The sequence below is a fragment of the Anastrepha obliqua genome, chromosome 3 (assembly GCF_027943255.1).
Source record: "Anastrepha obliqua isolate idAnaObli1 chromosome 3, idAnaObli1_1.0, whole genome shotgun sequence".
In the NCBI taxonomy this organism is placed as follows: domain Eukaryota; kingdom Metazoa; phylum Arthropoda; class Insecta; order Diptera; family Tephritidae; genus Anastrepha; species Anastrepha obliqua.
Genome location: NC_072894.1, coordinates 56,200,838 through 56,216,927, shown reverse-complemented (window position 1 = coordinate 56,216,927; position 16,090 = coordinate 56,200,838). Strand labels below are relative to the sequence as shown.

Below are 16,090 nucleotides of genomic sequence, written 5' to 3'. Positions count from 1 at the left end.
GTTACCTATCATGCTTGGGCATGCAACCACTGCAACCCTCCTTCTTATATGTTAACAACATACAGAGTCATCGAGGTGAATCCGGAATATTGAACTTAAAAAATAAAACTCATGAATATGTACCCGAAAATAATTCCATATATTTCCACGCACCTTGGCATAATGCGAGTACCCGCTTATCTGTTGGAAATTAAGCATTTATTGTAACCTTCGTTAGTTGTAATACATTGCTCACGTGGTATCTGAAGTGCCTATTTGCACGTTCCAACACTTCTTTTCCCATTGTGATCATCGTTACTATAATAAACGATCATTGGAGCATTCATAGTGGTGCAAGTGAGGACTTTCGTTAACCTTTACTTCAACTACACCCCATACGTAATAAGTTATCAAAGGGATGGCAGACCGTGTTTGAAGGCGGCCACAAATCTGACACCCAATGTTAGCGAAGGTAGCTATTGAACACAGGCTGTGTCTTCCTTGCCTCATGAGCAGTTGTGGAGTCCTGCTGAAAAACATATCCACTTATAAAAGGCCGAAAAACTGTGGCAGTGTCATAAACTCTTATTTTCTTTTTGGTAGCGGTACTACTAAATTATCTATTGGAACCATTTCTTGGAACAAAGCCACTGTATTATCGCACCTCTCCATTTATATTTGCTATCAATCAAGAAGAAATACACTCAAAATATAGCTGGTTTAGGCCTAATGACACTGCTCCATCCTTCTCAACATGTTTTCGGCCTTAACGCGATGACCCTGTATACTCAATCACACACAATATATGTAGATATATGTATTATACCTAAAAAATAATATAAATAATATATATAAAAAAAATAACAAATACAAAAATACCAACGCTTTTTCACTTAAAATATTCATATTTTTTCCACTTCAAAAAATACCCCACCACGCATAGCAAAATAATATCTATCTACGTCATATCTACCATATTTGACAGACATCCATATTCCGTTTAATACAATTCCACTTTTAGTTCACCTCCCTCCAATCCCTCCATCCACTAATCTCATGTTTGATCTATAGGGTCCATATAGGTGCACGATATTTCACTATCATAGCCCAGACTGCTCATAAGGCTCCCCCCGTCGAGATCCAGACTACCCCCGTTGGCCGTATCCTATTTAGGTAGTGTTGTGGCTGAAAAGAATTTCGACGACAAGGGTGCGGTGGATGGATTAAGTATGGTACCACCACTTTCGCCGCTCACATTGGCATTTGCCACCGAAGCGGGTACCGTTTTATGGGGTATGGGTCGGAATTGTGATGATGGCATGCAAGTAACGGGACCTACTGATGCAATGGGATTGTTACAACTACTGTCTAGAAGGTCTGTGGTTGAATCAGGTTGATTAAGTTGATGTGTGGGGTGTGAAGCGCTGATCAAATTGTGATGTTGTGGATGATGTGCTATTTTTGGGGTTATCAATATGGGTTGTTGCTGTGATAGTTTGTTTTTATTGGAGGTGGTGATGCTACTACTACAACTACTACTGTTAGTACTATTTAAACTATTTGTGGTTGCATTGGTGGTGACATTGGTTTTTTGTAGTTGATGATGTTTTTGTAGTTGTTGCTGATGTTGTTGTTGTGTTACAGATGGTGACTTCACCAGCGTGGGTATATGGCATTGTATGGAGTCTTGTGATTTGAATGTGCTTGAAATTGATTTTAGATTACCACCACCACCACCACTACCACTACCACCTATACTGCCAATACCACCACCACCACCAGCACTACCACAAACACCGCGTGGTGATAGTATCTTTGTCGAGTTATTTGCAGATGTGGTGTTCATGTTGTTATTTTTGCTACTGTTATGATGGCGCGGTGTTGTATTTGTGGAAAACTGATATTGTTGATGATGGTACCTTGAGCGACCGCGGCGTGGCAATGATTTTTGCTCGGACATTGGTGAGAGATCTGAGGATGTGCTTGATTGTGCTCCATGGTAGATGATACCTGCAGGGTGGGAGGAAGGTTCACATTTTTATTTCACACTCATTTCACAACTGAAACACTGTTACTTAAAACTGATTGCATATACGAGTATGTATGTATGTGTATGTGTATATACAGAGATTAATTCTATGCATTCATATTGGTTTTCGGGAATTGTTTACTTGTTTGTTCATTGTGCCCAAATGATTGTTGACTGAGATTGATTGGCTGATTGGTTGTTGTTCATATAAACTAGTATATATTTATGTACACATGTAGATGGATATATTTTTGTATAAATGCTTGGTACTGGCACTGGCACTTCTGGCAAACACCGTCTCACTGTGATTGCATATAAACTACATAATAACTGTGTCTGTAAATCTGTATAATAGTTGAAAAACAAATGCAGAAGCTCAGTTGAGTTCATTATGATATTGTTTTTGTCTCTTTGATGTCCTGTTTCTACGCTCAATTTTCTATGTAGTAGTTGTACATATTTTGTTACATATACTTTAAAAGGCCGTTTGCCAGCATTTGGTACTACAGATATGTTTTCGATATGTTGTGATTTAGAAAATGTTGAATTTTTTTAGAGTCTGTGAAAAGAATACAGAAAATATGAAAATATCATTTTTTCGCACATCAAATATTACAATTATTTGCTGTTTTTAAGTTTCAGTGAAATTTGAATTTTCGAAATGACAACACATTCTTCTTGCGGAAAGGGTAAAACATTGGTTCGGAAGGGTACAACTACGATCTGAAATTAGTAATGAAACGCACTACAAAGAAAATGGATAACTATTTATGATTGAGTTTTGAAAAGTGTTTGTAGTCTAACTTTGTAAATGGTACTTTAGTTTTTGAAATGGGAACTCTGTTGCGCGTGTCGATAAAAAACTGTGATGAGCTCATTCCATAAAATTTAATACGTATTTTTATGCATCTGAATTTATTTTAAAGAGTCAGTCAATAAACGGTTAATTATTTTAGCTATATACAGTCTATCTAATGGAAGCGTAAACTTTCAAACTCATCTGCCAAGAATTTCATAAACCTCTTTTTTCGAATTAAAGTAACTCAAACAGTTGATTATTGTTTAAATTCCAAGTTTGAACTCAATGGAGTTGTCTGTATTCTTATGTGAAGACGGTTATGAGGATGATTTCCAAATTTTTTGTATGTTTTTCAGCATTTATCTTTGTAATTTTAGTATGCATTAATAAGTTTCGGCTTTGACTGCATTGCAAGTATCTTTCAAATAAATATTATATGTCTACTTTGCTAAAGCAGCTGTTACTGTTAACTTAACATTTTCTGTTTGGCCGACAAAATTGGGATAGCTCCGCTCTGGATGTGAGCGAGCTAACGTGCTGTAATGCATCAACCATTTCTTGAAACTTTTCGTATTTAAAAAAGAGCGTAAATTACAGTAAAGCTCTGTAGGTATGAGCTATAACCTCAATTACTTTCTTGTTATGAAATCCACTTTCTGAGTAAAGAAAATATTAGGTAAAAAATGCTGCGGAGAGTTAAGTTAAGTTCCATATACAAGTAATATGTTCGCTTCTTCATTATCCGATTTTATATTTTAAAAAATTCTATCTACGAGCTCATCACAATTCATTCAGTTCACACATATGCATGTACATATGTATGTGTATAAAATATGTTTTCTCTATAATATAGTACTGTTATGTAAAATCTCATGCCAACAAATTGATTGTGCCAGCGGGGTTTTTTGAGTGGAAAACGAAAACATCAACAACACTTACTATGTTTAATTTTCCCCTCATGTTGATTGGATGACTCCGTGCGGCTTGATGTCAATTGATCCTGATCTGATTCGGATTCTTCACTCTCTGGTTCGGTTTTACGCGAATGGCGGCGGCGATTCTTGGAAGACTAATTACACCACCGGCATCAATAGGAATGGCAAAGTACGTGCGAAATCGCATGAAAAGAAAAACAAAGGGAAAAAGTACAAAAGTCAATTAAAATGTGTCCTGTAGTGCTGTTTGGTATGAGCGAGAAGCGAGCGAGGATGAAGGATTAGCATTTTACAAAACAAAGATTTAAAAGAAAAAAAAATGGTCCAATACATGTAGGAGATACTAATAGTAACATAAATATGAAACGGTAATAAAAATTATCTTTAGATGAGACTAAAACAAAATATTTTAAAGAAGTAGTTAATTTAGTCCGGACCGAAGTTTATATACACGTGCACAAAATGGGCGTATTTATCCGATTTTAATGATATTTGTGTCGGCTATAAATGAGGTGGGAGCTACAGGTGTACGAAGTTTGTGCATTTTAGTAGTCGCATTTACTGAAAATTGGGCGTGGCACAACTTATTTTTCAAATATTTACTTACGTCGTATTTCTGTTTTGGGGCTCATTATTTAAAAAAAATTGAGTAGTTTTGCTCCATTTATAAGGTGCTCCAAAAATCTTTTATTCCTAAGTGAATTAAATGCAATTAAAATCTTTACTTTAAATTTGACAAAAGCTATTTCAATGAATAATGAAAAAAATTATTATAAATGAAGCCAATATAATTTCATTCCGCTCATATCTTGAACATTTTTTGTTGTTTTTTTTATTAAGTTTTAATAATCGATCGTACTTAATTGGCGCCTTATGAGTTCATCGTGTCCTACGTTTTGTCAAATTCGCTCCAGTTTTCGAGACAAAGGTTGAAAATTTGCTTATACATATTTTAACTTTTTGTAAATTACTCCATCAGTTTTAGGGCAATGTTACTAAAATTTTTGGCTGGCAAAAATCCTCCACTGAACCCGCCCAGAGGGTGCCGGCTGGTAATAGGTACCACAGTAGTCCTGAAATAGGAGGTACCTAGCTAAGCTAAATATACAAAGTTTGGTGTTCGCTACTCCTCAATAGTACAACATCATTCGGAGTATCTTTAGCATGGTCGGGGGTAAAGGGCTGGATCAAGGTGTAATGCGACCCGTGCCGAGGATCTGTCAGGCTGGGGGCCCTTTTCAAAAATAACTCAGTCGCAAACGGAGCTTACGGATACCTGGCGCCCTCCGTAATAGCTAGCCTTACCTACGTACCTGGAGCTATGCGTAGGCGGACTTCTCCTTCTCCAACACTCGTGGGTCCAAAAATGAATATTGGCAAACTTAAAAACAAAAATTCCATGGAGACCGGTTCCTCCGCTAAAGGACCGGAAGGAGCTTCCAGCTCTGCAAAAAGGGCAGCGTCCTTGACGAGCCTCTCTTCAGCCCCAATTGCGACTGAGGCCAAGCCTAGTCAAAATTCGGTGGCTAACAAATCTACGGCTGGTAATTTGGTCCAGCCAAACAAGCAACTGTTGCGACAACCGAAAGTTGGTCGCCAAGATGAGGTGACTGCGACCTCAGTCAGCGCTAAAAGCAGTTCTCAGGTCCAGAAATGGCCTACAATAAAAATTTCCGACCCGTCAAAAGCTGGGTACCAGGAAAGGCGCAATGCGGCCAGGTTACTCACTAGAGTTCACTCAACGCCACCAGCTGGGGAAGAACTCACTAAGGAGTTGCAAGAAGCGATCGCGTGGGCGAAGGAGGTACTACCCAATTTCCAGATTGAGCGTCCGGTGCATCCGGACATATCTAAGCGTCAGAGGTCAGCCGAGGGGGACAGCTCGCAGGCAAAGAAAATGAGGGTGCATAATGTCACGCCACACAAGTCTTTTGCGGAGGTTGCAAAAAACCGCATCATAATAGGCGTTGTAGACGAAAACGACCCTGAAGGAAAAATCCCCAAGAACCAGTGGAAATGGGTGAATGCTGCGCTGACGAAAGTAGCGATGGAGGTTATGACCAGCAACCCTGGGCCTCCTCCTTCCTGTACAGATGCAGGGTGGTATCAGGGGCAAATAAAGATAGTTGCTTGCGACGACGAAAGGTCGGTGCAGCTTTACAGGATTGCCATCTCTAAAGTTGGTGAAGTATATCCCGGTGCCAAGCTGGCGGTGGTCGAGAAGAAGGAAATTCCGTCTCGTCCAAGGGCAAGAGCTTGGTTACCAACTACTCCATCAGAGCCTGAGGATATCATGCAGCTGCTAAGAGCATGCAATCCTAATCTTCCAGCTGACAAATGGAAATTTGTCAAGTCCTTTGAGGAGAAGTCAACCACCGAGGTGGAGTCGAAAAGAGCCACTATGCAAGTAATGTTACTGCTGACTGAGGACTCACTAGAGCCATTGGCGAAGAGCGATGGCGAAATCAATTATGGCTTCTGTAAGATTAAAATCAGGACATACAGAAGCGACACGTTAGGCCAGCTTGCTGATGATGAAGAGTCGTCTAGCGAGATGGACGTGCACGAAAAGGAGTCAATAGGCGATGTCGACAGTATTGGACACGCTTCTTCTGGGGCGGATTTGACAGAAGACTTTGCTAACCTGTTGTCGGAGAAAGAGCTCCTGGGTGAGGTAGACGCAGACGTAACCTATGAGGCTCCTTCAAATAAATCTGCACCACAGTAAAGCAGCTACAGCAGCCCTTGTTGAACTAATGGCGGTAGAAAATCCTGACATTGTCCTCATTCAGGAGCCATGGGTGAGACAAGGGCGCATATGCGGATTGAGGGCTCCGCACTATAAGCTTTATGCTGCCAGCTGTGCAGGTAAAAGTAGGACATGCGTATTAGCTAAATCTAAACTTAACGTTTTCTTAATCCCAAAATATAGCAATGAAGACTTCACGACGGTAAGCTGGGAAGCAGGTGACATCGAATTTCGTATGGCGTCGATGTACTTGGCCCACGAAGAACCCGTACCACCACAACTGTTGGTGGATTTGACAACGGACAGCGAAGCCTCCAAAAGCAGACTTATACTGGGTGGTGACGTGAATGCACACCACTCTGTATGGGGAAGCTCGGATATCAACGAACGTGGTGAGTTACTTTTCAATTACATTTTATGTACTAAATTGCTGTTATGTAATCGTGGGAACGATCCTACTTTTATAATCAGGAATCGTCAGGAAGTTCTTGACATCACCCTAGTCTCAGATTGTTTAATACATAAGGTGGTTCAATGGAGAGTATTAGAGAAGCACTCCTTCTCAGACCATCGCTATATTGAATTAATATTAGAAGAAGAAATCCCTCAACCTACTAGATTTAGGAACTACAGGAGGACCAACTGGCAGATGTATAATTACGAGTTGGAGAGAAATCTTCCCGAAATTCCCCCTTATTATCCAGAAAACGAGGAAGAATTAGACAAGCTAGTCAATTTGTTTACCGGAACATGTTGTAAAGCGCTAAATAAGTCTTGCCCTCTTGTCAGGCACAAGGGGAAGACAAAACCCCCATGGTGGTCCTCAGAACTTAGCCTTCATAAGAGTGTATGTAGAACACTATTCAATAAGGCGAAATACTCTAATTTGGAAGACGATTGGGACTTCTATTATGAGCAACTCAAAGTCTATAAAAAAGAGTTGAGGAAAGCAAAAAGATCTTCGTGGAGGTCGTTCTGTGAGGATATAGAAACTACAGCGGAAGCTTCTCGCTTAAGAAAGGTCTTGGCTAGATCAACGACATCTATTGGCTTTTTACAGAAGCCAGACAACGGCTGGACGACTTCTACCAAGGAGTCGCTAAGTTTACTACTAGATACCCACTTTCCGGGGAGCTCTGAAGTCTATAACTCGGGTCCTACCCGAACTTGCAACCCCAGAGTATCAGAATTCGAGATCAGCTCAGATATCTCAGACATAATCAATGGAACTAATATTACTTGGGCTATAGCAAATTTTAAGCCGTATAAATCGCCAGGCCCTGATGGGATAATACCGGCACAACTTCAGCAGCCCCTGGCTCATATCACAAGGTGGTTAGTTACCATTTTCAAAAGTACTCTTCAGTTAAATCACATTCCCTCAGCATGGAGGGAGGTTAAGGTCATCTTTATCCCGAAGGCAGGTAGAAGCTCGCATACCAAACCTAAGGACTTCAGACCGATTAGTCTATCATCTTTTCTACTGAAAACATTAGAAAAGCTGATTGACTCGGTTATCAGGAACAGCATACCCCAATCACGTATGTCCCAATCCCAACATGCCTACTGTAAAGGAAAATCTACAGAGACGGCCCTAAACTCACTGGTCACATCAATTGAAAGCTCATTTGAAGTTAAAGATTATTCACTGGCAGCCTTTTTAGATATCGAAGGAGCTTTTAACAATATCCTGCCTAAGGTCATAACGAACACGCTGTCAGACCTGCGCATTTCCGAAACCTTTGTGAATTTCATTGAGCAGTTGCTTACGAGCAGGTTCGTGAATTCGACGTTGGGCTCTTCGGTGATGCGCAGATCTGTCTGTAGAGGTACTCCTCAAGGCGGGGTACTTTCTCCTCTTCTGTGGAATCTAGCTATGAACAAGTTGTTGTTGGATCTGGAGGAGAGGAGAATTAAGGTTGTGGCCTACGCGGACGATGTTGCTATATTAATAAGGGGGAAGTTTCCAGACACCCTCTGCAGTCTAATGCAAAGAACCTTAAAATATGTGGATACTTGGGCCAAAACATGTGGTTTGAGCCTGAATGCGGCCAAAACAGAACTAGTGTTGTTTACAAGGAAATATAAAATTCCCGACTGTCGGCCTCCGACACTCAACGGAACTCTTTTGCTGGTCGGTGAAAAGGCCAGGTACTTAGGTTTAACCCTCGACAGGAAACTTTCATGGAAGCTGAATGTTCAGGAAAGAATAAAGAAGGCTGCTACGGCGCTTTATTCCTGTAAGAGAACTGTAGGCTTAAAATGGGGATTAGCTCCCAAAATAGTTCACTGGCTATATACGGCCATTGTCAGACCAATTATGACCTACGGAGTCCTGGTCTGGTGGCCATCCCTTGATAAGAAAACTTCCATTAAGCACCTAGATAGTATTCAGAGGGCGGCAAGCCTCAGTATTACTGGGGCGCTCAAAACAACGCCAACTTCGGCTCTAAGCGTTATGTTGCATCTACTACCAATTGACCTATATTGTAGACAACTGGCCGCCAAAACGGCTCTAAGATTGAGGGAATCATCGATGCTCAAGACAAACAATTGGGGACACTCGCGCATACTTGGGATGTTTCCAGGTATTCCTAATACCACCGACTTTTGTGACTCGGTGAATACATACCTAGACAGGCCTTATACAGTCCATTTTCCATCCAGAGAGGACTGGGTGAATGGGTTAACAAACAACGAAAACGGGGTTAGTATATATACGGACGGCTCAAAACTCAATGATCAAGTGGGAGGTGGTGTTTATTCGGAAACTATTTTCGCCAATTTATCCTTTCGCTTGCCTGATCATTGTAGCGTATTCCAGGCCGAAATCCTGGCAATCTCAGAAAGCCTTTTAATGCTAAATAAAAGCGTAGTCACTGTTAGAGATATCTTCATTTATTCCGATAGTCAGGCAGCTCTGAAATCGCTTCTATCAAGCAAACACTCGTCTAAGACAGTAAAGGAGTGTTACAAATTATTAACAACACTTGCACAGTACTTTTCTATCAATCTACTCTGGGTGCCGGGACACAGTAACATTACAGGCAACTGTAAGGCAGATGAGTTAGCTAGATTAGGCTCCTCGCTCCAAATTAGTCAGGACAGGCTTGACATACCTATGCCCTTGGCAACATGTAAACTTGTGATAGACAGATACACCATCAGTGCTGCTAACTCCAACTGGAGGCAGTTAAACACCTGCGCTATAAGTAGGCTAGCGTGGCCCGAATGGAACATGGGTCGCACTAAGAGTCTACTTAAGTTAGGCAGGAGGGATCTAAGGATTGTAGTAGGTGTCCTATCTGGGCACTGTCTAATAGGAAGACATGCCAGTAGATTAGGGGCACCAGCTAATGACTACTGTAGAAGCTGTCAAGATATAGAGGAGGTAGAGACAATCGAACATCTACTATGCGGGTGCATGGCTCTGTGTAGTAGGCGGTGGAGATTGCTCGGTTCCCCTTTTCTGGACAGCATTGCAGAGGTTGCAAATCTCAAACTATCTAGCATAGCTAGCTTTTTAAAGGCCACACAATGGTTTAGAGAGGACCAAGTTGAGTAGGATAGGACAGTTCCGGTGGTATCACAAGGGGCCTCTAACTGGCCTAGGTGCGTCGTAGGACAGCCACTTCACCTAACCTAACCTAACCTACTAAAATTTTGATATGAGTGCACTTTGATATTCCCTTAACTTCTTGTTGTTCTTCTTCTTAATTGGCGCGATAACCGCTTACGTGATTTTGGCCGAGTTTAACAAAGCGCGCCAGTCGTTTCTTTCTCGTGCTAATCGGCGCCAATTGGACACACCAACTGAAGCCAAGTCCTTCTCCACCTGGTCTTTCCAACGCAAAGGAGGTCTTCCTCTTCCTCTGTTACCACCAGCTGGTACCGTATCGTATACTTTTAGAGCCGGAGCGATTGTATCCATTCGGACGACATGACCTAGCCAACATTTTCACTTAACTACTTCTGAAAATCTTCCAAATCGGTTCACTATAACCGCTTGTTTAGATATGTGATTTTGCGTCGTACCTCCTCCTGTTAAGCAGGTAAGAATATATAATTTAATACTATTTTCTTTATCACAAAGGGATCGATTTACCAAAATATATAGCTTCCATACAACTAATTATTCAGATACGATGTTATCGTGTGGTGATATTTTTTTAATTTTCCGACAAAAGAGAAACGAAATTTTATAATAATTTTTTATTAATTTTTAATGTTTTTAAGATATGCCAAACCAGTTTAGCAACAAAGAATTTAATTCATCCTTTCCCATGCAAAAATTAAGCAAACTTTTAAGAACCGTTTTCTCGAAAGTGCAGTAAATCTGACAAAATACGGGTCGTCATTAAATTTAGAAGACCTCAATTAGGTTAGATCAACTATCACAAGCTTTCCCTAAATTTCAAATCCACACAATGTTTTTTGAATACCCTAAAAATGAACATCAAATTTAGAAATTACTAAGAAAGGAGTTCAGCACGATGAATAAATATTAAACAAATAATAAACAAAAAAATAAAAATAGATACAAACTCCAACCAAAATAGCTACAGTCCAGTAAATTATTCATTATTGCATCTACAATAAAACGGCGCTTAATAAAAATAAAGTTGGCGTTATTTTTTGTGTTGCGTGCACCATTTGGGCAGTTTCTTGTAAAAATTAAAGTATCAAGAAGGATATATTACAGTATATCAAGGCTTAATTATAATGCTCAAATAGGTCTAACTCTCATGGTACACATGGTATTGACATGCCTGTCTCAACTAGCTCAGCAGAAGGATATCTTCTCATCCCAATAAGGCAATGTTGACAGATTTTCCCCCATTTTAAGAACCACATAATAATCGATTTCAGGTTTTCTATCATATTTTGTATCATAAAAAGTCTAACAGTAACAAATTGCAACTCAGTGTTGGCCATTTGACATTGCCAAAGCAGTTGACAACACGAATAATGAAATTAAAGGATTGATTGTTTGGTGGGCTGTGTGACAATCCGTCCTTCCGCTGAGACCAAAGATTGTGCCGAAAAACGAGAGGCAATTTCTTCTAAACTCGTACCGAATTAGAGCTGCTCAAAGGCCCAAACTAAGAAACGTTAGCGAAGCGGCTCGTCAGGATAATGCATTGTTTAGTAGCAATTCTTGATGACTAAGTCCACATTGGATTCAATTACACATTTTTGGCTTTAGCAGTCAGAGCTCGGCATAGTGCTGTAAAAAGAGCTATGAATATAAAAAGTATCGTATATTTGGACCTCCCAGTATTATTTTATTGTGAAAATCAGACGTTTCCATTACGGCTTCAAACAAGTCCCAATTAATCGATTGAGAAGAGGATATGTGACAGAAGAAGAAGTTTTTATTTACAATTACTGAGTCAATTGAACTCTGTACCCGGACAATTATAGATCTTTGTGAACAGTGCTTCAAAATCCTGAGACGCAATATTAGGATTTTAAAGTAAAATATGCGAGCGTTACAGTAAAAAGTGCGAATGAGTGTGCAAACTGGCCAATCAATGTGATTAACATCCTTTGAAATTTATTACGGCCTTGTTTGAAATTCTGATGGTAATTTTGAACATTTTTTCCACATTTTTTTTTAATCTGCATTTATATATAATATATATTTCCAGAATGTTTCAGGAGATTAACATCAAGATGCAGACCACAAATGGAAGGAGGCCAAGTTCAGCCAAAAGCGGGTGTATAGTAAGACCCAATAATATATATATTTATACAGGGCCCGCCATCTATCGTTACGGATGTGAACTAGGTATTATTTGAAAAATGGTAACACTTAGCTGTCATCTGATTTGACAGAAAATTAGTTTTATTCTTCCGCTGAACGAAAATGGTTGTGTATACGCTCAAAGAAACGCTGGGAAATATTGCGACATTACTTTGAAAATCATGGTAATGTTGCAGAATGTGTACGAAAATTACGTACGGCAATGGGAAGAAGAAAAGCACCGAATGAAGCGTATGTGCGTTACTTTGCGAGGAGAGGCCGTAACCGTCAATGGAGAGAATTTTTGTTCCGAGAAATTGAAGAGGAGGAGATTGGTGGCATTTGGTTCCAACAAGGTGGCGCTACTTGCCACTTGCGAATGCTACGATCAATCTTTTGCGCACTGTCTTCGAAAATCGCATTATCGTATGGGATGGTGCATGGCTAGCCGAGGCAGCCATATGAATGAAGTTGTGTTCCATCATTAACCGGAAGGATTGTACTTCAAAATAAAAAAAACAGTTTGAAAAAATATTTAGTAGTTTCTTTTTTATAGCATTTTTAATTCCGTAAAGTTATATGTACATGACCACGTTTAGTTACTAGACGGAGAGTAGGGGACTTGGAATAAGCCCCGGTAAAACTGCCCTAATTCTCTTTACAAGGAACATAGATTGCTCACAGTTTCTCCAGTAATTTTCAAGGATGTGGAGAATTCTTTGTTAGAGAATGTTAAATACTTATAACTCATATTTGACAGGAAATTTACGTGGAAATCTAATATTGAGAACAGGGTGCAAATGACCAACATTGCATTGAATAAATGCAAAAAAGCGGTCGGAATCAAATGGGGATTAACAACTCGTATCACACACTGACTTTACACTTCGGTAGTTCGATCTTTTTTACTTTATCGAATACTTGTGTGGTGGCCATCAACTCGAATTACAAGATATACGAAACTGCTATGCAAGGTCGAAAGAACTGCGTCTTTATGCATCACCGGTGCTTTAAGGACCTCCCCTAATAAAGCGCTCGAAGTGCTAGTCAACTTGCCTGCTCTAACTCTGGTAGGAAACACATGGCCACATGGCTTCAGCGCTTTGGCTTAATAGTATGACGCTATGGAAGACCCACCGGTCCGGCCACGCTTTTATACTACAAAGTTGTTATAATAAAGAAATCGACTACTCTTTCCCTAAACCCAACTCCGATGGGCTCTTCAAGACTAACATCCCGTCAAGAAGAGAGTGGCCTCAAAGACCATGGAGAAGAGGGGAAATAAATTTGTACAAGGATGTATTCAAGCTAGAAAATAAAGCAGGATATGGAATTTTTTCAAAACAATTAGGCTTAGAATTATCTGTTCGACTTCCGGACTACTGTAGCTTCTACCAGGCGGAATTCTTAGCTGTAAGGGAGGTAAGGATAAATATCTTCTGGGACAGCCAGGCGATCATCAAATTAATGGAGGCAGATATACTCAAAGGTGGCTCAGGAATGCCTGGCAACTCTAAATTATATTATCGCCGTCTTTAAGGTAAGACTCTTATGGGCTCTGGGACACAGAGATATTGAAGGAAATTGCTAGGCCGATGAACGAGCCAGAAAGGTTACTAATCTTTCACTGCTTGAAAACAAAGGCAATATTAGAATTCCCATGGCAATTAGCAAATTAAGGATAAAAAATAATATTCTCCAAGAGGCGAAAAGAGAGAGAGAAAATACTTGCGTCATTTAGAGAAAAAAATACTTGTGTTAAAACCAAGCCAATTTGGCAAGAAATAAATAAGTGAAGATCGGGAGAATTGCGAAACCTCTCAAGAGAGAATATCTCGAAGGTCGTGGCTTGTTTCGCTGGGCATTGGCTGTTAGGTAGGATCTCTTCTAGACTAGGTGTATTTTCTCCTGAATACTGCAGAAGTTGTAGAAACGAGGACGAGAAACATTAGAACACACTTCCTTTGTAATTCTTCAGCCTTAGCTAGGAGTAGAGCACGGTTGTTAGGAAAATACCATTTTGACTCTTTTACGGAGCTATTCGGTTTGGGTAAAACCTATCATAAGAAAGTCTAACCGGTTCCATGAAAATTAAGAGTAAGGTTTCCGTGTTACACAGTGGTACCACAACGGACCTACATGGTTCAGTACTCTAAGCCGACTGCTATAAAAACCTAACTTAACCTATATATACTTATATTTTGAGGTGTATTAAGTTTTGAGAATCTTTCTTTTCGCAAAAGGTCAGCAAATTTCATTTATTGGTCTTATTGGGCACTTCATTTTGAATCTGTCAACTTTGAACACAAGTTTGATCTCAGCACATCCACAAATCTGAATAAATATTTTACATTTCGTCAATGCGGTGAGTTAAAGGATATAGGCAAGCAAAAATATTTTAATTTAACTTATTTACTTCTACTTCTAACATCTTGTCTATATCTAAAGCAGTCAGTCAAAATCTGGAATGTATGGTAGACAGAAATTACTATAGAAATAGAAAAAAATGTGTGTTCACACTTGTTTTTATACTCCACACAATTCTGACTCTGATCAAGCGTTGTACTCTACAAAATTGTTTTACAATAAACTATTTTTTACTTTAGCACTTTTAGTACTTTTTATAAAAGCGTACAACTTGAAATAAATAAACAAAAGCGTAGAAACTAAAAACTAAAATAAAACACATAAAAAATGAAACGCACGATATTGTGAAATGGCGAGGTCTGATAATGATTATAGTTTGTCTTTGTTGGACGTTGATTGTGGTTGTAATGATAGTTGAGGTGATGGTGGTGGTTGTGGTGTTGGGTTGGTTTTAATACCGCTGCGGGTGGTGGTGAAGAGCAACCCTCGGTCAATGCACGCTCGTGATACATGAAGGAATGCAAAAGCGTATTAGCTGGGCCGGCATGATGTGGCTGTGACATGTTTCCCGTCTCGGATAATTGAAATGTGGCATACGGTGAAATATCCTCGGATGTCTCTGTTTGCGGAAAGCAAAACAAAAATAAAAAAAAAAACCAAACACAAACAACAAGAAATGGAAAGAGAAGAAAATTAAGTCAATAATATATACGTGTTTGATATGTGCACTATGTGTGCTTATGTATGTACTTATAACAGCACCTACAACAAACATTAAACGGCACTAATTAGTAAACAATTGCAAAGGAAATGGAAATGGAAATGGCTTTGACATTGCGCTGGTCTTGCGGTGGCGGACGGTAGGAGGTTGACATTGCGATTGTCGTTAGCATGCTCGCTGTGATTTATTTAATTGGCATTGGCGAAGTGGAATGTCAATGCACTTTGACAAAGGGTCAGCATACATACATGCATACATACACACATATGTATGTTTAGCAATTTGCATATCCCGGTAACATGAGACTAACTAGGTTTATATGATTTTCATTTTATAAAGGGTGATCAATTCAGAGATATCGGATTTTTAATTGAAATAAAACAACAAAAATTCAAATGGATTGGGCAATCTTTATTGACGTTTATATTTTAAAGATACTCCCTTTCAACTGCGCCGTAAACATCCGTTGGCCATCCCTAAACACCAGTTTTGAATGACTCGCGACTCGCTGAAGGACTTCGGTCGGTATATCGTGAATAACTTTAGAAATGTCGGATCCAATGCCTCAATCAAAGCTGGTTTATCTGCTGGGTTATACTTTATATACGCTCAGAAATAAAAATCCAATGGTGTGATAATCTTGGTGGCCAATTAAGTGGTCCGAGATAAGAGATAAATTCCTCACCAAGAGAACGGCGGAGTAAATTCACTGTTTAACGGGTGGTATGGCAAGTAGCGCCGTCTTGTTGGGGCCAAATGTTGTGA

General features: G+C 39.7%; 1 protein-coding gene across 1 annotated transcript in view; it reads right to left on the bottom strand.

Annotated features, from left to right (window-relative positions):
• Positions 1-977: 977 nt before the first annotated feature.
• The window catches only part of LOC129241240 (cell adhesion molecule Dscam2-like), a 308,387-nt gene continuing 293,274 nt past the window's right edge, over positions 978-16,090 (bottom strand). Inside the window, exons 19-21 of the mRNA XM_054877467.1 lie at positions 14,943-15,223; positions 3,747-3,876; positions 978-1,989 (exon numbers count right to left, since the gene is read on the bottom strand). Coding sequence (XP_054733442.1) covers positions 1,145-1,989; positions 3,747-3,876; positions 14,943-15,223 — 1,256 coding nt within the window. The 3' untranslated portion in view covers positions 978-1,144. The remainder of the gene's footprint in view (positions 1,990-3,746; positions 3,877-14,942; positions 15,224-16,090) is intronic.